Source organism: Fusarium pseudograminearum, chromosome 3 (genome assembly GCF_000303195.2).
Source record: "Fusarium pseudograminearum CS3096 chromosome 3, whole genome shotgun sequence".
NCBI lineage: Eukaryota > Fungi > Ascomycota > Sordariomycetes > Hypocreales > Nectriaceae > Fusarium > Fusarium pseudograminearum.
In genome coordinates this window covers 5,602,091-5,627,390 of record NC_031953.1, presented here as the reverse complement: position 1 = coordinate 5,627,390, position 25,300 = coordinate 5,602,091, and the positions used below count along the sequence as shown (strand labels likewise).

General features: G+C 48.8%; 13 protein-coding genes across 13 annotated transcripts, besides 4 other annotated features; 6 read left to right on the top strand and 7 right to left on the bottom strand.

Moving 5' to 3' along the window:
- Window positions 1-650: 650 nt before the first annotated feature.
- Window positions 651-686: a microsatellite.
- Window positions 687-1,097: 411 nt separating this feature from the next.
- Window positions 1,098-3,893, top strand: FPSE_08828 (uncharacterized protein; the record flags this gene model as incomplete). Its single annotated transcript, XM_009261946.1, has 2 exons — window positions 1,098-1,333; window positions 1,436-3,893. The coding sequence occupies 2 exons, from the start codon at window positions 1,098-1,100 to the stop codon at window positions 3,891-3,893; spliced, it is 2,694 nt and encodes an 897-aa protein (XP_009260221.1).
- Window positions 3,437-3,456: a microsatellite.
- A 748-nt stretch (window positions 3,894-4,641) lies between the features above and the next one.
- FPSE_08827 (uncharacterized protein) lies at window positions 4,642-5,886 on the bottom strand (the record flags this gene model as incomplete). Its single annotated transcript, XM_009261945.1, has 1 exon — window positions 4,642-5,886. The coding sequence occupies one exon, from the start codon at window positions 5,884-5,886 to the stop codon at window positions 4,642-4,644; it is 1,245 nt and encodes a 414-aa protein (XP_009260220.1).
- A 561-nt stretch (window positions 5,887-6,447) lies between these two features.
- On the top strand, window positions 6,448-7,700 carry FPSE_08826 (uncharacterized protein; the record flags this gene model as incomplete). Its single annotated transcript, XM_009261944.1, has 4 exons — window positions 6,448-6,615; window positions 6,707-6,756; window positions 6,836-6,959; window positions 7,029-7,700. The coding sequence occupies 4 exons, from the start codon at window positions 6,448-6,450 to the stop codon at window positions 7,698-7,700; spliced, it is 1,014 nt and encodes a 337-aa protein (XP_009260219.1).
- Window positions 7,701-8,181: 481 nt separating this feature from the next.
- Window positions 8,182-8,906, bottom strand: FPSE_08825 (uncharacterized protein; the record flags this gene model as incomplete). Its single annotated transcript, XM_009261943.1, has 2 exons — window positions 8,182-8,661; window positions 8,718-8,906. 2 exons carry the CDS (start codon window positions 8,904-8,906, stop codon window positions 8,182-8,184), a joined length of 669 nt encoding a protein of 222 aa, XP_009260218.1.
- Window positions 8,907-9,218: 312 nt separating this feature from the next.
- Window positions 9,219-10,920, bottom strand: FPSE_08824 (uncharacterized protein; the record flags this gene model as incomplete). Its single annotated transcript, XM_009261942.1, has 2 exons — window positions 9,219-10,812; window positions 10,871-10,920. The coding sequence occupies 2 exons, from the start codon at window positions 10,918-10,920 to the stop codon at window positions 9,219-9,221; spliced, it is 1,644 nt and encodes a 547-aa protein (XP_009260217.1).
- A 957-nt stretch (window positions 10,921-11,877) lies between these two features.
- Window positions 11,878-12,237, bottom strand: FPSE_08823 (uncharacterized protein; the record flags this gene model as incomplete). Its single annotated transcript, XM_009261941.1, has 1 exon — window positions 11,878-12,237. The coding sequence occupies one exon, from the start codon at window positions 12,235-12,237 to the stop codon at window positions 11,878-11,880; it is 360 nt and encodes a 119-aa protein (XP_009260216.1).
- A 647-nt stretch (window positions 12,238-12,884) lies between these two features.
- On the bottom strand, window positions 12,885-13,568 carry FPSE_08822 (uncharacterized protein; the record flags this gene model as incomplete). The annotated part of the gene is made up of 1 exon (XM_009261940.1): window positions 12,885-13,568. One exon carries the CDS (start codon window positions 13,566-13,568, stop codon window positions 12,885-12,887), a length of 684 nt encoding a protein of 227 aa, XP_009260215.1.
- Window positions 13,569-14,867: 1,299 nt separating this feature from the next.
- Window positions 14,868-15,956, top strand: FPSE_08821 (uncharacterized protein; the record flags this gene model as incomplete). The annotated part of the gene is made up of 1 exon (XM_009261939.1): window positions 14,868-15,956. The coding sequence occupies one exon, from the start codon at window positions 14,868-14,870 to the stop codon at window positions 15,954-15,956; it is 1,089 nt and encodes a 362-aa protein (XP_009260214.1).
- A 475-nt stretch (window positions 15,957-16,431) lies between these two features.
- On the bottom strand, window positions 16,432-17,352 carry FPSE_08820 (uncharacterized protein; the record flags this gene model as incomplete). Its single annotated transcript, XM_009261938.1, has 1 exon — window positions 16,432-17,352. One exon carries the CDS (start codon window positions 17,350-17,352, stop codon window positions 16,432-16,434), a length of 921 nt encoding a protein of 306 aa, XP_009260213.1.
- Window positions 17,353-18,210: 858 nt separating this feature from the next.
- On the bottom strand, window positions 18,211-18,554 carry FPSE_08819 (uncharacterized protein; the record flags this gene model as incomplete). The annotated part of the gene is made up of 2 exons (XM_009261937.1): window positions 18,211-18,446; window positions 18,497-18,554. The coding sequence occupies 2 exons, from the start codon at window positions 18,552-18,554 to the stop codon at window positions 18,211-18,213; spliced, it is 294 nt and encodes a 97-aa protein (XP_009260212.1).
- Window positions 18,555-19,174: 620 nt separating this feature from the next.
- On the top strand, window positions 19,175-20,297 carry FPSE_08818 (uncharacterized protein; the record flags this gene model as incomplete). The annotated part of the gene is made up of 4 exons (XM_009261936.1): window positions 19,175-19,255; window positions 19,305-19,589; window positions 19,635-19,961; window positions 20,022-20,297. The coding sequence occupies 4 exons, from the start codon at window positions 19,175-19,177 to the stop codon at window positions 20,295-20,297; spliced, it is 969 nt and encodes a 322-aa protein (XP_009260211.1).
- Window positions 20,298-21,816: 1,519 nt separating this feature from the next.
- Window positions 21,817-21,868: a microsatellite.
- A 188-nt stretch (window positions 21,869-22,056) lies between these two features.
- Window positions 22,057-22,749, top strand: FPSE_08817 (uncharacterized protein; the record flags this gene model as incomplete). Its single annotated transcript, XM_009261935.1, has 1 exon — window positions 22,057-22,749. One exon carries the CDS (start codon window positions 22,057-22,059, stop codon window positions 22,747-22,749), a length of 693 nt encoding a protein of 230 aa, XP_009260210.1.
- A 349-nt stretch (window positions 22,750-23,098) lies between these two features.
- FPSE_08816 (uncharacterized protein) lies at window positions 23,099-24,913 on the top strand (the record flags this gene model as incomplete). Its single annotated transcript, XM_009261934.1, has 1 exon — window positions 23,099-24,913. One exon carries the CDS (start codon window positions 23,099-23,101, stop codon window positions 24,911-24,913), a length of 1,815 nt encoding a protein of 604 aa, XP_009260209.1.
- A 287-nt stretch (window positions 24,914-25,200) lies between these two features.
- Window positions 25,201-25,287: a repeat region.
- Window positions 25,288-25,300: the final 13 nt, after the last annotated feature.

The window sequence follows — 25,300 nt, the reverse complement described above, 5'->3', positions numbered from 1 at the left end:
GGAATACGCAGCATGGACATGGGTTTGGACATTGGCATGGGACTACTAGTTTGAACTGTACGACAGACTTGAGTATGCTGTATTGAGGAGATAGCTCCTCAAACTTAATGCTCTGTAATATGATTATATGGGTTTTTACACACCTCTGAAAGTGCCTGATTGTGTTGTGTTTATGATGAGATCATATCGGATCTTATAGGCTGGAGCTAATGATGATCATGATCATGATTACGCTAGACCTGCAGCCACGTCCAGTGTATTTAGATGGCTGATCATGAACAGCTCAAATGATGAGAACGAGAGCCATATTAATTACTCATTGCTTAGTTTCTTTACTGGAGGACTTTTGAAGAATCATCAGTATTTGATGACAAAAGTATACTTAAGTAGACCATAACGCCATACTCTGCAATCCCATACCATCAATGATTGTTCCTGACTTGACTGCGTGGTACAGTGCAGCAAGGTACAGTAAACCGTTGGATGGACCCAGTCACGTGCCCAGCTCTGTAGGCCTTCACTCTGCAACATGTAGGGTGCTAAAGTGGGTCCGGCGCGGGTCAGCGACAAGTAAGGGTCGGGTACTTGGCGATCGAGGAGACACATTCTTCCCCCCCAGGCCAGCCTAGACCCGTACCCAGCGCAAGGCGAAGCAAGCAAGCAAGCAAGCAAGCAGAGCAGAGCAAAGCACGACTCTCGTTTCTCCCCCCCCCGTTTTCTGACTCGAGATATTGCTTCGAGACGTGTTTGTCGCGTAATTTTCGAGTCGATTACACCCTGTTACATCGATTGCACGATTGTGTCGTGGCCATCTTTGAGAAGGGAAGTCTGGTTTGCGCTGCCTCGACTAAGTCTATTATTTACCTACCTTGAGTTGCACCAGCGACTGGATTGAATTGCGACTGGACCTGGCCTGACCCGTTTCTGCCATCCACTACCGCTACCATTTCAGCTACTGCTACCACTATCATTTTACCATCCACTGCCACTGTCGCTGCCACGACCACTGATACTGACACTACCGCGTATCGCGACGAGGCGCGGCCAACGCCCCGACGACGACAAAAAACGAACCAGGCTTTCAATTTGAAGCCATCATGACCACACCAACCATGGCCCAGCCTACGGCTGTTCAAGCTAACGGCACCTCAGAATCGCCTACCATCGATAAGGCGCAACCCGTTGCCCCGGGAAAGCGAAAACGCGATGTTGAAGAAGAAGAGGAGGATCGCGATGAGGAAATGGTTGATCAGCAAAACCCTGCCATTACCAATGGAGAGCCCAAAAAGGACCAACGCGATTTGATAAAATCTTTCGTTGAAGTTCTCAGCAGGTACGCCTGCCATTTTTTCTTTTTCGATTGCAACTTTTTTGTCACATCGCAACTTGGTCGCGAATGACTTCTCCGTTCCGTGCACTAACTCATCTCCGATAGCTACGACGTCGGTCCCTCCATCCTGAAGCGCCCCCTGCCCGAGTCCTCTGATGGTGACGATGAAGATGATCACCGAGTAAAGCGTCAGAAGTCGACCGATCCGTCTACTATCTCCGACAAGGCTACTGCGAATGTATATGAGGATCTTGACCAGGTGGCCGATGACCTGGTGTCCGCAATCCATGTCGCTCTCAAGGAAATCAAGACGCAACCTTCCGAGGACAAGGATGAGTCGGCCGATGATACATTGAGAACACGAATCGCAGAGTTCAAAGACAAGGCCATGCAACTTCTTCGACGAGAAAAGGCTTACCCCAAGATCAGTTCGGATCCTCTTCCCATTGAGGCCAAGCTGCCTTCATCTCCTCAAAGGGGAGAATTGGTTCTGTCTGTTGTCGGATATGCACCACAAGAGAAGAGACTATTCTCTAGTCTTCCGATTTCCGACGAAGCCAACTTGCGTGATCTGGCTCTGCCCCCCGGCGTATCATTAACGCACATCATGCCCACAACGTCCCATGAACGAGCTCAGACTCTGGGAGATTTGTTTTCATCACCTCGGTCTTTGCCGCCCCTGCAGCCTCCTAAGCAGCCCAAGACGCAAGCCAAGGGCAACACGCTGGATTTCTATCGTCCAGAACTGACCGACAACTGCAAGTTTCGAAATGCTAGTTACTTTACTACTAAGTTGTCCGCAGGGTGCTACCTTGACTACAGCAACGCGACCCCTTCATCACAGACCTTGAACAAACAGCGAGAACGTGCGCAAAGTCTAGCTGGAAAGCGACCTTCGACCACTGAACTCGAACTGTCCGAAATGGAATCCCTTTTCCGGGGCGCGTTTTCCAGCTTTGCGCCTTGTAAGGACGACTCAGGAGCACTAGTGCCATCCAGTGTCGCTGGTCGAATGTGGTGGCAGCGATCGGGACACAAGAACTTCCAAAACATGATTGAGGTCGAATACCTCGGTAACGCTAATGACGAGGAAAAGACTGATAATGATAATGCTATGGAAATAGACGAGAAGGCTATCCAGGAAGCGATTGATAACTGGGACGAGTCCGTCGTTGATCCATCACTGGAAGAGGCTTTGGGAACCAAGCGAACGAACGAGGAGAAGGAGGCGGATGAGATTCTGGAAGAGGTCACCGACTTGATCGAAACACTGTCTTCTTACCAGCGTATCCGAAACCTCAACCTCCCCAACTCGCAAAACCGTTCATCGAGCGACCCAGTTACAGGCGACATGCTTGCTACCCCTGGCCCGACTCCTTCCGAGGGCGAGCAAGCTACATACCAGGTGCTCAAGGCCCAGCTTGCATTGATCATCAAGGCTCTTCCGCCATTTGCAGTGGCCAAATTGAATGGAGACCAGCTCGAGGATCTTCTCATCAGCACGAAGGTCCAGGTTCAGACCGATGGTTACAAGGGAGTAATGGAAGAGGACGAGGCGGGTGTTCAGGCTCGCTTGAGAGCCCAGCAACAAGCTGCTCAAGTGAACGCTCGACCACCTCCGCAGCGTACACCCAGTATATCGGGTGTTTCTTATGGGCACCACACGCCCCAGAACCAGTATGCAACCCCTCAACGAACCCCTTCAATGTCGCAGCAGCAATACTATAGGCCTGGACCTACACCTAGTTTCCAACCTCAGCCGCGACCTATGCCTACCCAGGCCCGACCTCCTCAACCAAATCAGTATTCTCGACCTAATGGATACCCTGCGCAGTACGCAACACAGGTCGCAAAAGCTCAAACTCCTTACGGCCACCAGAACATGCCTCAGTATGCTTCTCAACAAAGGCCTCAGTTTGGGCAGATGCCGGCTCAGCCGGGAACTCCCAGCCAGAGATATCCTTTCCAGCCAGGCTACCCCCAGCAGCAAGCTGCTACCCCCGCGCAGCCTAACTTTGGGGTTTACACGAACGGACAAGGCATGCCGCAACGCACGATGTCTCCTGTCGTTAATAGACAGGCTTACAGCGCATCGCCGAATAATATGCAGCAGCAGCAGCAGCAGCCTCCGCGATATGGTACGCCCAATCAAGCGGCGGGAAATCAAATGAACAGGTACCCGAGCAACCCCCCTCAACAAGGAACACCTGCTCAGAACCCTGGACTTACAGGATACCACACCGTTATTCCTGAGGCGCAGCAGCAGCGAATCCTCGATCAAGCGAAAGCCCGTGTTGCCGCTCAAGAGCGGTCCGCCATGTTCACGGATAAGATTGCGCAGCCAGGCACGCCCGGTTACGGAGTAGGCAATGGTTCGGTTGGCGTTATGGATGCCAACAGGCTCGCAGCTGCTCGGGCAAGTATCGCTGCCCAGCAGAAGCCCCCGACACCAAACTCTTCACGATCGAGTATGAATGGGACGCCAGGACCGCCGCCTCCCCATAAGGTGACCCCAGTCCCCGTCCCTCCGATTCCAGGCATGCAGCATAAGCCATCGCAATAGTAGTAGCCGTGGTTCTTTGGAAACTCGAACGAAGAAAGGAATGTGTCATAAGAATCGATCACGACGTGGGGTATGCGGAGTAGCGAGTAGGCAGACCACTTGGGCGTTTAGAGGTGGATTCTCGAATTGTGTTTATTAACTACGTTTTTTGAGGAGTTGGTTTTTTGAGAACCAGGGAAAAAGGGACGAGGAGCTTATTTTGTTACTACAGGGAAGAGCAGAGAATAGCTGGGGTCTTTCCATCGAGTGGTTAACCTGGGGAATGGAAACTCCTGGTTGTGTAATCAAAGACGCCAGCGTGGCGCGTGTATGCAGACGAAAGAAAAGGTACACTATTACCGTTGATAATATCTCTTTAACTTGATAAGACAAACTACGACCAAAATATGAGCATGTACCTGAAGTAATGTGAAGCTGTGAATGATTTGAAGGGGCCATAAACGGGGTAGTAAAATCGACCCTGGGATGTAGATAGTGAAGAAACTGCCTCTCAAACATGGAGGGCACAGTTTATGTTGTTTCTCACTGGCAGTATGTTCTACTATACCGAGGTATCACTTTAATTTAGAAGTTCATACCACAGCGAGCGATTGAGTTTGAGTTGATCGTCGATTCTAGAGTTGGGGGTATCTATCAAAGGCCAGTCATTGACCCGTATTTTCATCATCTATCTTTTCATAAACACCAATCGTACATGTTTTCGTACAACGGTCCAAGCATTACAGAAATATCCACCTGGACTAACAATCTACGCGACTGGCATAGCAGGCTTTGGTAGATCAGCAGCCATCTCGCGCTCCTGCATCATCTCTAGAACGATGCGGCGTAGCTCAAAGACGACTTCAACAGCGATGAGCAAAATGATGATCCACTCTAGCCTTGTACCATGCTGCTCGCTTGACATTTCACGAAGAACCGTGGCGATTTCGGCGGCGTAGTCCATTTTCTGGTTCAGCGCGCGGATACGTACGTTGACGTCTAGCGCACGACCGACTTGCTCATAGTACCCCTCAAGACCCAATTCGGAGCTTGTGTCCCAGAAGATATCGGGTAGAGAATCGGTCAGCTCGGAGTAGTGATTGAGACGAGCGCGGAGACTGAGGAGTTCGCCTGTCTTTTGGAGGATGAAGCGACGGCCGAGAGGTATCCCGGCGCCTTGGGAAAGGAGGGCAGGGATGTTGCGTGTGCTCTCAAAGTAAGAAGTCAATGCTGTTTCGAGAACGGCGAGCTTTGTACTTCGGGCAAGGCCCGAGGAGAAAGCAACTTTTGCTAGGGTAGTGTCTAGCTTGTCGGCTTCCTTGTGCTCCTTTCGTGTGCCGAGTACAATAAGATCGCCCTTGAGTATGCTTGCTTCTCGGTTTGTGTCGGTTGTAAATTCCAGATCTTCAAACTCCCGAAGTTTGATGTCATGCGCTTCCTCAGCAGCACGCATAATCTGCCTGGTAACGACGTCTGATGGCAATGACCATGTCACGATTGTACCAGAGGGAAAGACAAAGATGTCTCCACCGTTCACCCCTCTTGCATGGACCACTTCGTTTGCGTCAAATTTTGTGCCATCCGGATCTATGTCAAAGCCATGCGACGAGAGGATCTCAAGAACCAATGGCATCTTGAATGACTCTGCAACGCAGGTTGCGCTGACCACGTTGGAGGGTTCATCGCTGGTACTTCCTGGCGCTGCTGGACTTCGTTTTGGCTGCTGGGCTATGATAGCAACACGCCGCAAAGAATTCTTGGCTGTGTTGGATCGAGTAGGTTTTCTTTTTGCTGCAGAAGAACCCTTCTCTTCTTTTCCAGTATCGGGTGATGGACGATAATCATCGTCGGCCTGCGAAAGGTAAGGGTTCGAGGTAAAGAAGCTTCGATTTCGTGGGAGGTTAGCCAGAGATGTGACATGGAATGAGCGATGAGGCCTCAGCCGTGGTCCGGCGACTGAAGTATGAAAGAGGCGGGCGACATTGAGGGTGATCCGCTGGGAGGAATTCCTCATGATGCTACAACAATTATGCCATAGAAAGCGAGCAACGCTATGATTGACTCAAGATTTTGGCTTTTGCGAAACTCGAAAATGAAACGGACATTGAATTCAAGAGCCGTCGACTAACAAAAAGTATCGGAAGTGGGACCGATGATAAGATAAGCGGCCAGTTTAGTCATTTTGGGCACCTCAGTAACTCTGGCACAAGCTGGAACACGTGATACCCCTCAACGGAATGTGGGCTGCTAGACCGCTTCAGGTAGAGGCAACTGAACTACCTCTGACCCATGACGAAGTCCCACGCAGCAGAGATCCATCTCTAGGGGAGACCAGGCCAGATAGTAGCCCAGAAACGGTTTAATTACGCTTCTCAGCACCTAGGACGGGCGACTTAAATTCTGAAGATCTACCTACCCCTTGACCTCAACACTTCATCAACATCAAACTTCTTGGCGTCATACTGCGTCACGTTTCTTTTTAATCTTTATATTCCGCTGTTTTTCTGACTGCGGATTCTTCTTCCTTTTCCCCTCCTCCCTCATCTACCCCACCATCTACTAACTATTCTTCACAATGGCCTCGAACCCCAAGTACGACAACTATGATTTCCCTGCCCAGGGTGCTGAGAAGCAGGATGGACACGCTGGTTACCTCACAGAGGACCAGACTGCCAAGCTTGAACAGTTCCGCATGATGCTCGAATCCGAGGGCTGCACCGACCGATTGGACACATTGACTCTGGTACGAGACATAGCTAAGCTTCATGGACCCTGAAATAGGGCCATGTTACGCGACACCCATGCAACACAGCAGATGCTAATGAACTTTACAGCTTCGATTCCTCCGAGCGCGCAAGTTTGATGTCGAGGCCTCAAAAACCATGTAAGACTTTTCCTGCTCATCTGATGGCGGTGGAAGAAGAAATGTGTTGGTTGCGACAGGGGGCTGACCGCCACTATAGGTTCTTGGATACCGAGAAATGGCGTAAGGAGACCAAGCTCGACGAGACTGTGCCTGTCTGGGACTACCCTGAGAAGGCTGAGATCAACAAGTACTACACTCAGTTCTACCACAAGACCGACAAGGTATGACAAGTCTATCAACACATTCATCAGGGGAACTGTTTGCTGATTCATTTTTTTTACTCTGTACAGGATGGCCGACCCATTTACATCGAGACTCTTGGCGGTATCGACCTGAACGCTATGTACAAGATCACCACCGCCGAGCGTATGCTTACCAACCTTGCTGTCGAGTACGAGCGCGTCGCCGATCCTCGTCTTCCCGCTTGCTCCCGCAAGGCCGGTCACCTCCTCGAGACATGCTGCACTGTCATGGACCTCAAGGGTGTCTCCATCGGCAAGGTTCCCCAGGTCTACTCCTACGTCAAGCAGGCTTCCGTCATCTCCCAGAACTACTACCCCGAGCGTCTTGGCAAGTTGTATATGATCAACGCCCCTTGGGGTTTCTCCACTGTCTGGAGCATCGTTAAGGGCTGGCTGGACCCCGTCACCGTTTCCAAGATCAACATTCTCGGATCCGGATACAAGGGTGAGCTTCTCAAGCAAATCCCTGCCGAGAACCTCCCTAAGGCCTTCGGCGGTGAGTGCGAGTGTGAGGGTGGCTGTGAGAACAGCGATGCTGGCCCTTGGCACGAGGCCGAGTTTGCCCGTCCTGCTTGGTGGGAGAAGAAGCAGGACGCCAATGTTATCGAGAACAAGGGCTCTGAGATTGAGGAGCCCGCAAAGGCCCCTGAGGCTGCTCCCGTTGCCGAGGGCGCTGACGCCACCCAGACAACTCCTGCCCCTGCCCCTGCTGCTGCTTAAAGGATAGGAGGAGATGCGTAATGGGATTGATGTCGATGAAAGATAGACAGAGCGGTTTCTCTGTGTCTTAATATAGACCGCATACTTTCTCTCGTTTATTATACCTTTTTTTCAACAACGAGGTTTCAGAGGTTGTTGGAGTGAGAAGACCAAGTGATAGAATACATCACGGGATAGTAGGTCGGAGTGACGTTTGTGTAAACGAAAAGACTTACAAGACCCCTTTCTTCCCCATTTGTATCAAACAGGCTGGCAGGCCTATCTTGTATGCTTAGACGCCCGTCAAATGTTGTGATCGTGAAACTCATAGTTCTCGATAAATAGACGCGATCTCGAGATGTTTCGTATGTCTGGGTTTCCCGAATGTGATAGTAGATACCGCCGATCAATCCAATGCGCCCCAACTCCTGACCATGCTCGCTGAAACTGACCGAATTGCAGCCCTGGGTATAAATGCGAAGTTTGAAGTAGCTAGGCGCTTTTATCGTCCCTGCGTAACAACATACTCGCCAGCGACGCGCGCTCTCTCCATCTTGGCCACTACGGCGGGCATTTCGCGCTTCAGCCTGCCCAAGCCCTCAACAGCGTTCCGGAACCTGGCCTCAACGCCATCCTGCCTCTCGAGCGGTTGGACGTCTAGCTCGATTTCGGCAGCCTCAGCGGCAATTTGCTTCTTGCGCTCTTCCAGCATGTTGTCGTCGCGCTTGAGACTGTCGCGCAATTGTTCGGCTTGGTTCGCGGCGGCAGTGGCGGGCACGGAGCGCTTGAGGGCTGCGACGTCCTCGAGGAGCTTTTCTTCCTGGGTGATGAGATCTGCGACGCGGCGGCGCTTGCGCGTGTCGAAAGGCTCGTAGACGGCTTCTGGTTCGGCGGGGGTTTCGGACAGAAAAGTGTTTGCAACAACGGGTAGGCCATTTATAGAGAGGTTTGGGGATGCGAGTGAGAACGTTTTGTCGATGTACTGTTTTATCGGTCAGCATTAAAGTTGGATGGCAGACTATGGTAGAAATGATGTACATCATTGACGAGCTTCTCTATTTGATTGCGCAATTCATCTTCACCGTCGGCGCCCTCGACCGGAGGGAAAGCTTCGTTCAGACGTTCGGCGGCGGCGCGACGGACGTTTGCGATGAGGTATGAGAGATCTTCTGGGGCTTGTAACTCGATCTTGCGTTGGACTTGAGAGACGACAGATTCAGAGTCCATGGTTGAGAGTCGAGGAGAGAACGAGAGACAGAACAGAAAGTACAGATAGAAGTAAAGAGGGCGGGTTAGTCTGGGCTATCAAGGTACCCCGCGGTTGTGTTAGTTAATTGTTTACTTTGGAACCCTGCGCCGACTTAGAAACGGTAATGGATCGAGATGTTAGCGCTTATCTTATCGCATGACCGTTTAATCCGATACAACATTGAGCTTATTGACAAGCATTTTATTTATTATTCTTTCTTATACAAAAGCACGCTATGATCGCTCATCTAAAACAATTCATCCGTTCGTGTATCATTAGAATCGTCCGGCTCAAGTATCATTCCAAGTCTGCTCGCTCACGCTGTACTCCGACAAGAGAACCCTCCTGTTTATGCCCGCTTGTTCCCTCTTCCCATATAAGCGAATCTTGTCCATCGGAGCACCCAAAAGCTCCGTCTCAATTTCACTCAATCTCCGATACTCGGGTAACAGTGGGAGCTGGAAATCTTGATCACGCATCGACGTGTTCAAGGGAAAGTCATCGTCCAGGTCAATGCCTTCATAAAAATCCCCTTCCTCTAGTTCAATGACCTTCTTAGCGACACATGCAACGATATGAGCATCCCAAATGCCCTCACGATGAGGACTCGTTCTGAGGAGCTTAAGTGCTTCAATTCGGATGCGATGCAGGCGACATTTCACGGCTGTAAAGTATAACGCCGGTAACCAGCCAAGGTCAATGATGGACCTGGGCATGCACGTTGCCATGACATGGAGAGGCATTTCATCTTCGAGGGTATAATCGTGGGTAGACGACTCCCACAGACCCGTCAGTTCTTGTATGAGCAAGATGAACTTGTCTGTACATGAGTCATATATCATCTCATTGTTGTGGATGCATGTGTCAGCCATGACGTTTATCATGGCATACTGTATGCGCACAACCTGAGATGCTTTTGCCATATCTCTGTTTGGGCCGCCTGGGCGACTGTTTAGGAACTCTTGGAACATGAGCTGCCATTGGGCGAGTCTTGTTATGAGGAGTTGCTGTGACAATTGCTCAGTCGCAGTTATGTGCTGCTGCTGACGGGCTCGGTGAGTGAGGTGGAATATCTGGTTATAGACGAGCTCCAATCCCTTCCAAGCATCGTTAAGATTGTCGAAACGATCAGGTGTAGCATCCTGGGGGTAAGGCGCCGGCTGCAGGATGACACACGAGTGATGATAGAGGTGTCGGAAGAGCTCGACCTGGATATGTAGTCTGGAGAGGGCCTCCACTATCCAGGTATCGGTGGTTTCCTGACATGGCTTCAGGGCAAGGATCCCCGAGCTCGCATCATGGAGACCCTGCATGTGAGCAAGAATGTCAAGGCCGTTCTTAAGGTGAAGCTGAGCCGTAGCAAAGTGGCCGCGGAAGAACTCCAAACACACAAAGACAATGCATGTGATGAGAGCCACCCGACAAGAAGCTCTATCCTTGGCGGAGAAGTGTGGCTGCAGATGTCCAATAGCCTTGACGTACTGTTGCAACGTGAACTGCTCCTGTTGGTTCATCTCAGCGCCGGGGAAGTTTCTATGTGCGCCCATCTCGACAACGCCCTTTTTGTGCGCTGAACTCAGGGCGAGCAGTGCATGCATCACAGCAGGCTCCCTGGACCCAGCCTGGAAGACAAGAGCGCTCCAGAAGCCTGAAGAGAAAGTGGCCGAGATCTTTGTGGATGTGCGGCGCTTGAACCAGTCAAAGTATAGTTTCTCATGGGTATTTAGTGAAGCCAGGATGGTGGCTGGGTTGGAGCGTGGGATTTGCTTGGCAGCTAGATCCTTTGATCCTCCACCCCAGATACCATATCCGTCACAGGTACGACCGGTTGAGAGGCACCTTTGACATGCTGGACGACCTTCATCACACTTGACTTTTCTCAGTCTAGACTGTTAGTGTGTTTGTTCCTTAGTCACACAGTGAATATATATAAATGACTCACTTGCACGTTTTACAACCAGACTTGACCTTTGCTCTACCCTTGCGACACATCGTATATGTATGTATGTTTGGTGGTGGTGGTGTTGCAGAAGTGGTTGCAGAAAATGCAAAAAAAACTGATCCGATGTGGCGTCTCGCTTGAGTAGGTCTCAAAGTTTCAGTTACTCAATTGTTTATCTGCTCGGAAACATCAGGCTCTGCTTGGTTCGCAAGACTTAATATTGGTTCGAGCTTGTGGCTCCGATGCTTATAAGTCGGGAATGATTTGGCTACCGCGGATCTTACTGCCCTGCCCCCCCGCGGACATCTCCGCTGACAAGATCCGGACCCTGTTCATGCAGCTCCTATTGGTTCGCTCGCATTTGCAGGATGTTGACTGGATGGTAAGATGAACGACAAGTCTTGGCCATAATCTTTAGTATAACGTCTATAACGCTGGTCTAAGTGGGAGTCGTTGATAGGGCACACACTTTATCTGGATAGAGAAATATATAAATCAAGTTAGATCCTCTGACGTGATGCTGTCAAGAATAACACTGACAACTTATGCAGCACCTGGAGTTGAAGCCTAAACAATCTAATGACTTCTTACTGCTCGAAAGCGTCAGGTCTTCCATTGCAACATTCCAGATCTTACAATGTTTTGATTATATGAGTTTACTCGATGCAAAAATCGCCATAGGAACACCTATCTTCAATTCAAGGTCCTCGACATGATCATGATATTCTCAAATGATGTGGCATCATCTTTTAAAGCTCAATTTCAAAGTACTACTACCATTATTATGGATAGCTTCCAGGCATCTGAACCGGATTCCCTTCGAGTACCTCAGCTGATAACTGTTCTATGTCAAAATCACTCCTGTACTGCCTGAATCGCGTCTTTACCTCCTCGGAAGTACTCGCAGTGATAAGTCCAAACAGTTGCAACTTGTACAACACCCGGTAAATATACCCCACCGACAGGTTTCGCCTCCCCCGACCTGTCCGACCAACTACATTACACGTCTAATCTATCGTATTGAGCCAGCCAATATCAATTTGACCGATCTTGAAACCCTCAACGATAGTGTTGAAAGCTCGCGGGTCGCAACTATGGAACACCCCTATCCATTCGTCTGTTGACCCAAATCGGTAAATTGTATAGTTCTTCCACTTTTCGGGGGGATTGGAGTACAAGGTGAGGCACCACTGATATTGGCCTTCAGCGTTCGATTTTTCGATGACGACGTAGATACTTAGTGTTGGGGCTGGGCCGAATCTGATATATGTGCCATCTGTAGAGATCGTGGCATATTGTGAGACACAAATGGTTGAGTCTGGTACTGGTGATGGGTGAACTATGATACTAGGGCCGCCTGTAGACATTTTGGGATTCTCGGAGTGTGAGATATGAATGGTGTAATTTAGTTAGAGAAGCTCAGGAGGAAATTTGGTTATGGCTGTCTAGTTGCGTAGGTGCGCACCGTGATCAGAGAACAGAATCGTGGCTATCTATAGTTAATCAATGATTTTACTAAGGGGTGATTCGGGCATAGATGGTCAGCCATAGACGCACGTTCTGGGAATTGTTACTGCTAATCACATGTATTGCTGGGAAAGTCTTTGTGATTGTCGTATGAGAAACGAGAGTTGAAGCACAGCTGTGAATACTATCAGCAGTCGGCCCCTTTGTATATGTCAAAGCTGCGGCATTACTTTGGTACTGTGTTGGAGTTTAGTGTACTCTAGATTCACATCAAGTTCAGTTTTGACCAGGTGGTTCGTCAAATCATAAATTAGGATCGATAGATGCTATCTTTGGGCTTTTCTTCTTATCCTTCCATATCATGTATCTCATTTGAGGCTCACAGTATGTGATGGCCCATCCAACTCCCTCTCAATTGCAAACCAGGTACATTTCCAAAACAACAACCACCAGATCTCCCAACACCCGCTAACCACTATTTGCAACTTTTTGTAACACAGCACACCCTTTATTTTTTGAAAAAGTGGCTTACACTAGACGGAGACACTTAGATCTTAGCCTTGGCGGCGGTCCAAGAGGCGATGGCGTCCATCAAAGGAGGGGACAGAGCATCGTAGGACTCAAGACCAAGGTCCTTGAACTGAGAGCGGACCTCATTGGCCTTCTCGGCGGGGAAGCCCTGCTCGATGATGGAAGAGACAAAGGCAGCGAACTGAGGCTCTTGCCAGCCCTTTTCGTCGGAGAGCTCGACGTGGACAAAGTCAAGACCCTTGAAGGGGTGCTCCTTCTCGATGCGGCCAAACATGTGGACGCCACAGTCACGGCAGGCATTTCGCTGAATGGCAGCGCTCTCGTCGATGATGGTGAGCTTGTCGGCGTTGGCGGTGACCTGGACCTGGTCGCGGGGGATGACGGCGACGACAGAGAAGAGAGCACCCTCAGGCTTCCAGCATTTTGAGCAGCCGCAGGCGTGGTTGTGAGCGACCTGACCGCCGAGGGTGACCTCAACGGGGTTGGAAGAGCACTTGCATCGGAGCTTGCCACCAGAGAAGCTGGAAGAGCCCTTGGTGATGCCCTTGTTGATGCTGGGGTGGAGGTTGTGAGACATTTTGTAGGATGTATAAGATTTGTAGATTGAAGTGAGGACTGCTGCTGCTGACACGAAAGCGGCGACTGCTGCGATGGGAGTTTTGTTCTTTGAGATGATGTTTCTTGGAGAAGATGAAGCCATTGCAGAAGCGAAAGGAAGACTAAAAAGGAGGGGGGAGCTGGGGATCTTTTATAGATGATGAAAGTATGAAAGCAGTGTAAGAAACAGAAACAATGTCATTTATTAAACCTTTTCCCCCGCAAAATGAGTGTGCATCATGGTAATCTTGGCTGCGTACGGACGGAATCATGGTGCAAAGGAATTGGCTCCGAGATGCCGAGATATCACCATCTCGTTGCCCACTATAAGCCGCCTGCAAGGTTATAGGTTGGTGTTTGCGGGGAAGCTACCGTGCCAAAGACATAGAACCGACGGTCAAACACCCCCGTTCACCGTGCCCACTGTAAATACAGGCTTCGGTGATAAGAGATGGTGTAGAAATGGAATCAAATTAGAAGCTAACCGCTATGCAGGGCAAGTAATTACTGCAATTGGTAAACAAGAAACATCAGAAAACATCTGGAATGCTGACCTGCACATCTGCCGGTGACAAAAAGATACTTGACAAGGAATACAGACAAACTTCAATTGACCCCTCTCTCTTAAGTAACTCACCATCATCTGATCGGGATAAATATATACGCCCCCGGCAATCAATACTAAGTTCGTAGTACAGTATCCGGGACGCCTTCCGAGACAGCTTCCGACGGTGCATCAATAACAACGAATCAACCAATTACAACTACAAGATAGAGACAAACAAGGCAAAAAGACCCTGGACACGGAATTGCAAAAGTTGCTTCTAGAATTACGTGACGAAGCTGGAGTCCCCTTCACTCGCTTTGTCTCTCTCCGTTATCGCACGGGATCCTACTTGAGTTTCGGTACCTATATTGATGTCCGGATGAGACCGGTGTGGCGACCGCTTCATGCCAAGAGAGATAAGAACGGGAATCGACATAAATAAAAATAGGAAACGTATTGGCCATGATAGTAATTCAATCGATAGTGGATTTCGAATCCGAGTATATCAGCTGACGTTGATATAAAGTGGTAGGTCAGCCGAGATGCACTATTCCGTGGCTTGATACCTCTCAATTCATGAAGCAATAAGCATCACCATGTGGAATCATCGTCAAAAAAAATTGATTCCTCATTCTGTCTGATATCAGCAGATGTAACGAGCTGCATAATGCGTGATTATTGTGTCATGTTGATTCCAAACAACGACGCCCTTCCAAATGACATGACAGCCTCCAATATCTACCCCAACCCCTCACCAGGACCACCACAATAGGCGCAACTCAACAGCCAACCTCCTTCATAGACATCTCAACAGCCATCTTAGGATAGCATCAGCGGACCTACCAGAAATCTGCCATGTCTTGTCCTGCACGTGTCCATCCACTATGCAAACCCAAAAACCACCGTGTACCGGTCCCACGATGGCATCTTAGCCTTCCTGAGGGTGTCACGCATGTCTGCACCGCGTACATCGGAGTCCAAAAACACTGCGATACTCCGGAAGCTGGCGATGCTCGAGATGAATCTATTGCAATAATTCAGCCATGGCTACAAGGAGATACTGGTCCACTGGCACATGAGACGTTTACTGTCATTGATGGATGTGATACACAGGAAACAACTATCTGGATCTGTTATTGGGACGACAAGACAGCATATGAGAAGAGTCTAGATCGACTTTCGCTCAAGTCAATCTACTCCCGCTTACCGAACCCAGGCCGCGCCTCAGTAGGCATCTGGCGTGAAGCCTTTGTCACAGAATATTCCCGACTTGAGACAAATTACTCAGGCCTCGACTATCTCCCTGGTCTCGCAAAGCTCCCCGGTGCAACGTTCCCAGAACATACTTTATCAGCCTACTGGGGCGCCGCCAGAGACAGAATCCCTAATTCTGCCTACGATCTCTTTCCTCCTTCGTCAGACCACACTCCTCCAACCACAGCACCCAAGGGTCTAGGTCAGTACCTCATCGGCACCAACGCCGAGAACGTTGCGCACATCCGCTCAGGTCAATTCTGGGAAAACTGCGGCCAAGAAGAAGCCGACTCGTACAACACGAAACTCGAGCCCACGCTCCGATCTGGTCTCGAGTACCTGTGGGAAAACTCTCCCGACACTGGAGCTCTTGGGCTACGCTACCTCCAAAACCAAGACCCTTCTTCGCCCGAGAGTGTCCCCAGAAAGGAATCTTGCGGCGCGGGTTTCTTTACCAATCTTGAAGCTCTCGAGACATGGGCCAAGAGTCACAAATCTCACCTTGCTATATACCGGGGTGCGCTTACACATTACAAGGCCTTTGGAGAGGACAGGAAGTTTAGAACGTGGCACGAAGTCTCTGTGTTGAAGGAAGGAGATGCGAGGTTTGAGTACATGAACTGTGTGCCCAAGACAGGCGTGATTTTGAGCGTGCCTCTCGAGGTGGAGAACACGGAGGGGGCGCCTTAAGGCATATATCTATTGATAAGGTATTTTGGGATCAGGGTACCTTTATATATAAGTTCAAGTCAACATACCTTTGACAAGGAGTGGTCGAGCGGTATCCGTCCTAAAAAAACCCTACAAACCTACAAACTTTCTCTAAAACAAACTTACCTATAACCACTTTCACCCGTTCGACCACTCCTTGTCTTTTGCATTTTTGGAGTTCCAAATCTGCCTCATTCTCTTTCGTCCTCGACTTACTTTGGTTTTGTCTATGTCCTTTTTTGAAGATATCCCCATATTTCAGAAGTATCGAAAACTATCACCCACTAACTACTCTTCTCTTTTGTTCTTTTAAAGAATTATCAGTTCGCGAAGCATTATAATTATTTCCTTTTAACCATAATTATCACAGTGCACTGTCGCTTGTAAATTTCAACGATATTGTTACCACTAGGAAGGAAGAAATCCAAGAATACAAAAGAAATCGACACACCCCCTACTCGACCTTTCCTGTCGGGACATCACTCTTGACATATTCCTCAAACGTAGTCGGCTTCAACTGTGACCTCAACCAGGGGAGATCTGCACCATACGACCTCTCGCCAATAAATCCAAACATGGTGTTCAAATCATTACTCAACCAGATCAACAAACGAGTCAAGAGACTGTAGGTAACTGGAACGCCCTTTCCAGTGTGTTTGATAAAGACTTTCTCCACGTCGTCGAAACTGAGCTCTTCACTAGCAATGCTGAGAGCTTGGTTTCGAATTCCACGTTTATCAGGCTGAAGAAGACCCTCCACAGCCCATCTGCCAATATCCTTGGCCACGGTGACCTGCATCTTCTTTCCCTTCATGTTCACCTTCCAGCCCGTCATGCAAAGTGCGCCGGGAAATCCCCACCAGGCATTGTCTGCAAACCAAGTGGGACGAATGATAGTATAGTCCATCTTGTTGTTGGAGCATACACTTATGAGATGCTTCTCTATGAGAAACTTGTCGGAAAAGGTCTTGCAGTACGATGGATCCTTGTCACTAAGCTCACGACCACCACGGTCAACAGAGGAGTAGACGAAGTATGGAATGCCGTTGCTAGCTGCAGTATCGATAAGGCCTTTTGCATCTGACACTTCTGTCGGTCCATGGGCTTGGGCAAGATAGATTCCAGTCTTGGGGAGGATGGATTTGTCCAGCTGTTGGAGGATTGCTTTGGGGTTGTTCAAGTCGCCAGCGATGATTTTGATGCCTGGGTACTTTTGTAGAAGCTTGACAGCTCCTGAGCCTGAGGCGTCTCGAGTAAGAGCGTAGACTTGGTTTGAGTTGATTTTGATATCGGGATGGGAGAGGAAGGCATCTACTGTTGCGCCGCCTTGACGACCTGTGGCGCCAGCAACAAGAAAGTATTGGAGAGTAGACATGATGGATATTGGATTGATGAGTTTGTGATGATGGTGAGTGTTTGTATTGTTTGATAAAAAGTTATATCACTGGCAGTTGTCTCGATTATATACTGTTTTTCGGGTCCATCACTCTTGTATATCGTGTATATCTAGAGAATAATATATCGGAGACTATGTCATAGCGTTACATCGGATCTGAGAGTTGCCTTTTCTGGAATGCATATTGTTAGTGATTGAACCCTTAAGCCCTGTCATATCTGATCTGGGCATGTCATGTAAGCTTAATCTTTTGAGGGTCCCCGCGCGGTTACTACAATTGGGTTGGATTTGAGTGGATCTCCCGCGCGCGAATTTGGGCTGACAGAAAAAGAACCATGATCTTAACACGATCTTACTAAAATACAGCTGGATCTAGTTAAGCTATAAGTGCCTGGGATCTTCAATCCCCATCGCACTAGAAGGTCCTGCAGACAAAGTCCAAATTGGCATTTGGGACCTGAGTCATCAGAGTTCGAGGAGTTTCAGTACAGTTGCCTTGTCTTACATGGCACAGCCGCAGCAGATTTACCGCGCGCAGACTCTTAGCTTGACTTGAGTTGATTCGTTCAAAAAAATTGACATTTGTCAGGTTCTTGTTGAGGGATACATTCATGATTACTATGATGAATACAAGACACGCAGACAAATTGTCTGTTTGATTTCAGGCAGCATTTCTCCATGGTCCTCTCTGCCTCATCTTGCTGGTCCAGGATATGCACCACAGCTCCTCATGGAGACATCTAGTCATCTTGAGCTAGACCAGCCACTTCCACCCGGTAACAAATAGTCAAATCAACGCCCCTCTGTTGCCCTGGGATGAATGGATGTTGTTGTTGCCTAATAATATGCAAGGTCGGGGTTATCTACCCGTATCTTGAGGTGAAGTTCAGTCATGGTATGCTCCAAAAGCTCTCGCAGGGCCTCTTCCATTTCACCATATTCATCGCTTCGATGCAAGACTGCTGTCCGAGTGCCTTCTAACTTGATAAGCGAAGCTTCGTAGAGTCCACCATCGCGACGACAGAAAGCAACCATTATTCCAGTCTCGTAAGGGTATAGGACTTTGATGTTGGCTAACATCGTTATCAGGGATGGTAGTAAATTTCAAAGACTCAACACTCACACTCGAGCTGCTGTCTTATGACTTGGACAGTCGCGGTGTTATCAATGGCGATATCCATAGTGAGCTTGTCTGTGTGAATCGACAGTTGATAGGGCTGAAGAAATCCAAGAAGAGGATGATGATATTAGTCTAAAGATATTATACAGGAGAATGGAAGGTAATTTATATAAGTCTCTTAAAATATTTACGGATTGCCTGTTTTTTTCTTTATGTTTGATAGACGAGGAACTGTAAGATTTCTGGCGCAATCATGACTGTTTACTGTTTCTCTGGGTGCAAAGTCATTTTGAAACAAACAAAAGGCATCCCACACAAGAATAAGATCCAGTATTGGCTACAAACAAAACCACTTCAAGAGCCTAATATGAACAAGCAGTTGTATATATTCGTAGTTGCTGCTTGTCGCCCAAGAATCCTATTGGTTCATCATGAAAAGTGGAGTCAATCATGACCGCCGATATATCGGCGGAGCAAATCCCGACCAAGACTTACAAAGCGCAACTTCAATGACAAACTCTACAATAAATCAACAATTTGTAAGAAAGCATCGGAGATATTGAAACGTTGCTTCAGGGTGATTATATATAACCTACAATCATGGTCCTTAACCGACATTATCACAATTTCAAAACAACTCCTCATCTCAACAATCTTCTTTACCACTAACAGAACACCATCATGAATGTTACTATTGTCGGCGCAAACGGCGAGGTTGGCTTGTCCACCATTGCAGCCCTTAAAACTTCCTCTACCAAGTTTGTAAGTTTGTTACATATTCTCTCTTGTTCTAGTACTAATAACTTGGTAGAACCTGACCGCAATTGTTCGACCTGCTTCTATCAACAAGCCTGAGATCGAATTTATCAAAAAGCAAGGTGTCTCAGTCGTACCTATCAACATTGAAAACAACCATGATGAGCTTGTAAAAACTCTCACTGGACAAGACGTCGTCATCAGCGGTGTGGCCCCATTCACAACTGCTCCCGAGATTGCTCTTGCAAACGCAGCCAAGGCAGCTGGAGTGAAGCGTTTTATCCCCAGTGGCTTTGGTCCAAGCTGCCCTCCTACTGGTGTCCTGATTCTCAGGGACTTTGTAAGTATAACATACCAATCCATATCACCATCTAACACCCTGCAGAAAGAAATCATCATAAGCCACGTCAAAAAGATTTACCTGCCCTACACTATCATCGATGTCGGCCTGTGGTACCAGGTGTCTCTCCCAGCTCTTCCATCTGGCAAGATCGACTACGCCCTCAAGTTCCCTACAAATATCATGGCCGAGGATGGCTCTCACGCTTCAGCTATCACGGATCTCCGAGACGTTGGGAAGTATGTGGCCAAGATTATCACTGATGAGCGTACTCTGAACAAGTATGTGTTTGCCTACAATGAGGTCTGGACGCAGGAACAGATCCATAGCCATTTGGAGAAAGTGACCGGCGAGAAGATCCCGCGCAACAAGGTAAGTCTATGTTTCCCGAAAAAAAATGTCGAAATAAGAGAAAGCACTAACAAAAATCAGGTGACAACGAAAGAGATTGAATCCACCATCGCAAAAGCCCAGGCTACGTACGATCAAGGCGACAAGTCCCTCCCATCCTTATTCGGACTTGTCTTTCCCCAGTACATCAACTGCGAGTGGTTCCGTCAGGATAACCTCCCGGAGCGTGCCAAGTATCTGGGGTATCTCAGCACCAAGGATCTTTACCCTGACTTTGAGGCGATCAAGTATGTAGACTATGTGGATGAGGTGGTTGAGGGCAGGGGAAAGTCTATCTATGTCAACCGCGAGTTTTGAGATGGAAACAGCAGATGATGTCTTTTTGTTTATCGAATCATGATCATAATTAGTTAGTAGGTAGTCCATCGTTGGGAAAGCAATCAAAAAACCAGTCAGTAATCTCGATTGCCCATCAGCTCTATTCCCTTACAGGAGGCGGGTAAGCTCCAACGCCTTGTATCAGCCACGACAAATCAAAACCGCCAGAGGCAAATAACGTCGGCTTCTGCGACAAGCCACCAAAAGGAAATATTTAATTACAGCTTACGAGCTCTGCATAAGGAAATTATATTTGTCTAAGACAAAGTTACAATGCGATTGTTTAAAGCGGGAGAGCACAGAGACATTCACAGACACGCATTAAGCAAGGGAATCGGGATTGCCATATTGAATTGAAAAGCACCGGGACAGACACCGAATGAACTGATCCGAGGGTCAAAACCAAACATAAACAGCTCATCTCACCTCAGCAACCCCTGCCCCTTGCATATCCTCTTAGCGGCACAGTTAGGTTGAAGCTTAAGTAGATGATGGGGGAGATAAGACACACTACGGCGTGACAGACCAAGCCTGAAAGTGAGAACCAACAGCTAAACGAAAACAAGAAAAAGATAACTAGACAGAAAGAGAGGCCACTAAAAGATGACCCGGCTTTGTATCATTGGTTAAAGTACTGAAAAAAGTGTGTGTGACTGCACCGCATTAGCCTGATGCCAACTGCAGGGGCCGTTGACGGTCATTGGATTTCTTGTTTACGCTAAGAAGAGACAAGTAAGAAAATAGGAAAAAAGTCAAAAAAGGTAGATTCTCAGGAAAAGTTCCCCGGAGCAGCCAAATATGGAGTACCTGAGACTTGGAACTCCACTGTAGCCAAGTTTACAGTTCACTAAAGTTGTTATGGTTATCCGGCTAACTCGGCCCCATCCCTCCTCCACTCCTCTTCTGATCGGATCATCACTGTCAGTCATGTTTGTGCGTTGGTAGGGAAGTAGTAGACATTGACAGTTCATTCGTTGCCGTTGCAATGCAACCCTCTATACAGAGTTTACACCAAGATTGAGTGCAGATGAAAACAAAAAGACCCTGCTGACACTGCTACCTTGGTATCTATTCTTGCCTGCCCGTTGACAGCCACCGAAACTCTCTTGTTCCCTCCAACTAGCCAACGTCTAACCGTTTCCTTGCTACCCCAGACCTTTTTCTCTTATCAAACGAGGCCTTTTTACCCGCCACTCCAAGGTCCGATCACACATTTCACGACAACCCCGGTCCTGGTCCCTGGTCAGTCCTTGAACCTCGTATTATGAGACCAGGATTAAACCCACCTCAGCCCAACGACTCTAGTGCAGGTACAGGAAACAACTTTCCATCATGTCATGATTGGACCAAAGACGCATTCTACGGCGCAGAAAGAGGGAAAATTGCCTCATTTAGCTCGTCCCGTCTAGGTTTTCCTTGAAATGCCATGCAAGCTCTTGGGTTAGACCAGTCTAGACTAGTTCGCTCTCCGCGCTGTACCGGACGGAATGTCTACCAGTCAGCCCAGATCAGTTCAGACCAGTTCACTTCGGCTCGGTTCAGCTTGACTCGATCTGTCTGTCAGGAACTTGGGTCCTTTTGAGATAAATACATCCTCTTCCCTCTCCTGTTTCCTGCTTCTTCTCTCTCCAACCACTACACTCGCTACAGTCGTTATCACCCTCGCTTCTCTACTCTGCACTTCACTCGTTAAAAGTCAGACCACTCCAAAACAACCCTCAAAAAAACATCCATCAAAATGTCTTTCTTCAAGGCTGCTGCTGCTGCTGGTCTCCTTATCGGAGCTGCCAATGCCACTCCTCACTACGCTGCCTACGGCAACGGTACTGAGTACACCACCGAGGTCGTGACCGCCATCACCACCTACTGTCCGGCTCCTACCACCCTCACCTACGGTGACAAGACCTACACAGTCACCAAGGAGACCACTCTCACCATCACCGACTGCCCTTGCACCATCAGCCACCCTCTCAAGCCCACAAAGCCTGTCATCCCCGTTCCTCCCGTTGTCTACACAACTGAGGTCCTCACTGCCATCACCACTTACTGCCCTGAGCCCACCACTCTTACTCACGGCAACAAGACCTACACCGTCACCAAGCCCACCACTCTCACCATCACCGACTGCCCTTGCACAGTCACCAAGCCTCAGACTGAGCACTACCCTCAGCCTACCCCCGGCAAGCCCGGTCACCCCGGCAAGCCTGAGGTTCCCGCTCCTCACCCTACTGCTCCCGCTCCCGGCAAGCCTGAGTACCCCCAGCCCGGTCACCCCGAGGCTCCTCACACCACCGGCCCCGTCCCCGTCCCCGTTAACCCTACCGGCAGCTCTCCTCCCGAGGGCACTAACCCTGCCGTCGTCACTGCTGCTGCCGGCCGCATCGCCCCTGCTGGTCTCTTGGCCTTCATCGGTGCTCTTGCTTTCTTCTAAGCTATTCAACCACATGCTTGTCACGAATATCTGGCTCCAGGACACGATATACGTTGACGTTAAAAAGCGTTGGGACCCTTTTTTTAATGATTAATTCATACATGATATGATGGATGAACTACGATTGGAAGGAAATGACGGGTATATATAATTCATTTCTACAATTTGCACATAGATCTCAGGATAGAGGTGCACAAATCTTAATACTACAAAGTTCAACTGGACTTGGCTACTTTACTTCTTTGCAGTGTTCTATAAGGGATCGTCGTTTATCGCGAAACAATATGACTGAATGATGTGTAAGCCATCATTGACCGCTAATCTCCACTTCCCACTAACATCATTCAGCATGCGATTGTTAAATGTCTCAACTCTCTCCCTACAAGAGTTCATTGGCCGAGTCCCTCCATATGCCATACTCAGTCACACATGGGGTGAACAGGAAGTCCTTTTCAGTGATATCGGCACTCCAACAGCCGCCTCAAAGCAAGGTTATGCCAAACTCACCGGCTGTTGCAGAAAAGCAGCTCAAGATGGCTTCGATTGGGTCTGGATAGATACCTGCTGCATCGACAAGTCCAGCAGCGCTGAACTTACTGAAGCCATCAACTCCATGTACGCCTGGTATCAGAGGGCGACTGTGTGCTACGCCTACTTGCAGGACGTCACCGATAATAGCCTCACGTTGGCCTTTCCAGTCGTCGAGTTCTACAAAAGCAGGTGGTTCACTAGAGGATGGACACTGCAGGAGCTGATTGCACCGCAAACAGTTGAGCTCTGCTCCAAGGAATGGAATGTCATTGGAACGAAGAGGAGTCTTGCTTCAGGCATAGGCAGCGTCACAGGAATACCCATCTCAGTACTTCGTGGAGCGAATCCGTCTACTTACAACGTCGCCGAGCGAATGTCATGGGCTTCAGCCAGAACCACAACCAGAGAAGAAGATTTGGCCTACTGTCTTCTAGGTCTGTTCAACGTCAACATGCCCCTGCTCTATGGGGAGGGGTCGAAATCTTTTTTGAGACTCCAGGAACAGATCCTCAAACAGGAAGAAGACTACAGCATTTTTGCGTGGACGCTACAGCAAGACAATGGTCCAGTCAGTCATTATGTTCGCGCCACAGGATTCCTAGCTTGGTCACCTGCGCAGTTTTCCAATGCTGCTACGACGAGGACGAGTATCCCATTACGAGGACAGAAGCCGCAGGACTCGGGCAGCTACACACCTGCCACTCCTTCAAAAGAGGCTATTGGCAACGATCCAATATACCAGATTCTTCACCAGAAAGACTACGACCGAATGTTTCGCAGCTTTGACAGTATCAGGGCCATGAGAACAGCACCCAACCCTCCCGAACTCACAAGTCGCGGTCTGCGTGTCAGCCTTCCTGTCATGACACCCACGAACCACTCTCTGCCAGCTCCAACTCTTGCGTGGCTCTTTTACGAAGTCCAAGATCTTCTTGTATGTGTGTTTCTCGACCACGATCGTGAGACGTTGGCCCAGGTCCACTGCAGGGCAGAGTCGACATGCCTCGTCGGCGTACCGAAATCACTCCTGAACCTCTTTGAGTCGACTGAGCTGTTCATCCATCCAAGTGGCTATTTTGCAGATAGCAACACTGGATACTCCCCAACGTCTCTTTTCTCATCCAAACGAGTGAAACTGTTATTGAAGATGCAATCAACTCAAATGTCTTCTCTCCGTGTTGTACTGGCTTATCCTAACGACGAGTGGATGAAACGGGAGATGTCGATGCACGACTTTTCATTCAGAGTCTTGTGGATTTGTTGCACCCAAGGGTCGCAATCTTCACTCTTTAGAATCGATTTCACGATATCAAGCGACAACGCTTCGTGTTCTATTCGCGAACTACCCGACTCGCAAACCAATGACAAGATGGACGAGGCTCGCAAAAGTGCCTTACTCCGCGCATGTGCACAGTACAAGAAGTCTTTCCTCGCTCATGCGGATCGGTCTGTGAAGAGGTCCGGCCGGCTACCGGGGACTGTCTTTTCGTCTGCTTTGAATCGAAAGCCTACATCTAAGGATAACCTTGTGGTTTATGAGATGAGGGTCGACGCTTGGGATTCGGTCAAGTGTCCAAGCTGGGTTCAATTGAGTCTTATGCAAGACCAGAAGGAAGTTGACGATGGGTTGTAGGAGACAGCGGCTTTTTTGGACCTCAAGAGATGGTTTTTATGAATTAGATATGATGATGGTATAAGTGGCATCTTTACCTTCATGGGGGCGTCTAGACATGACTCTCAACCTTGATCAGTACATCGTCAAGTAACTCCTCAGTGTCTTGATCAACTGCAAGAGCTTTTAACAGAATAATAATGGGAGGGTTAGAGATTCATTACTTCTGGATTGTATATGCGCTGGCTAATATACTTAGATAGACTCGTCCCCCAACGTAGAATGGCCAAAAATGCAAAAAGAAAATTACATACAACACCGGGGATTCGCTGGTCGTCACCGACCCAACTACTAATCCAGCGCTTCGCAGCTTATCTATGGGAGAGCGGACGGGATCCCGAGTTCTCT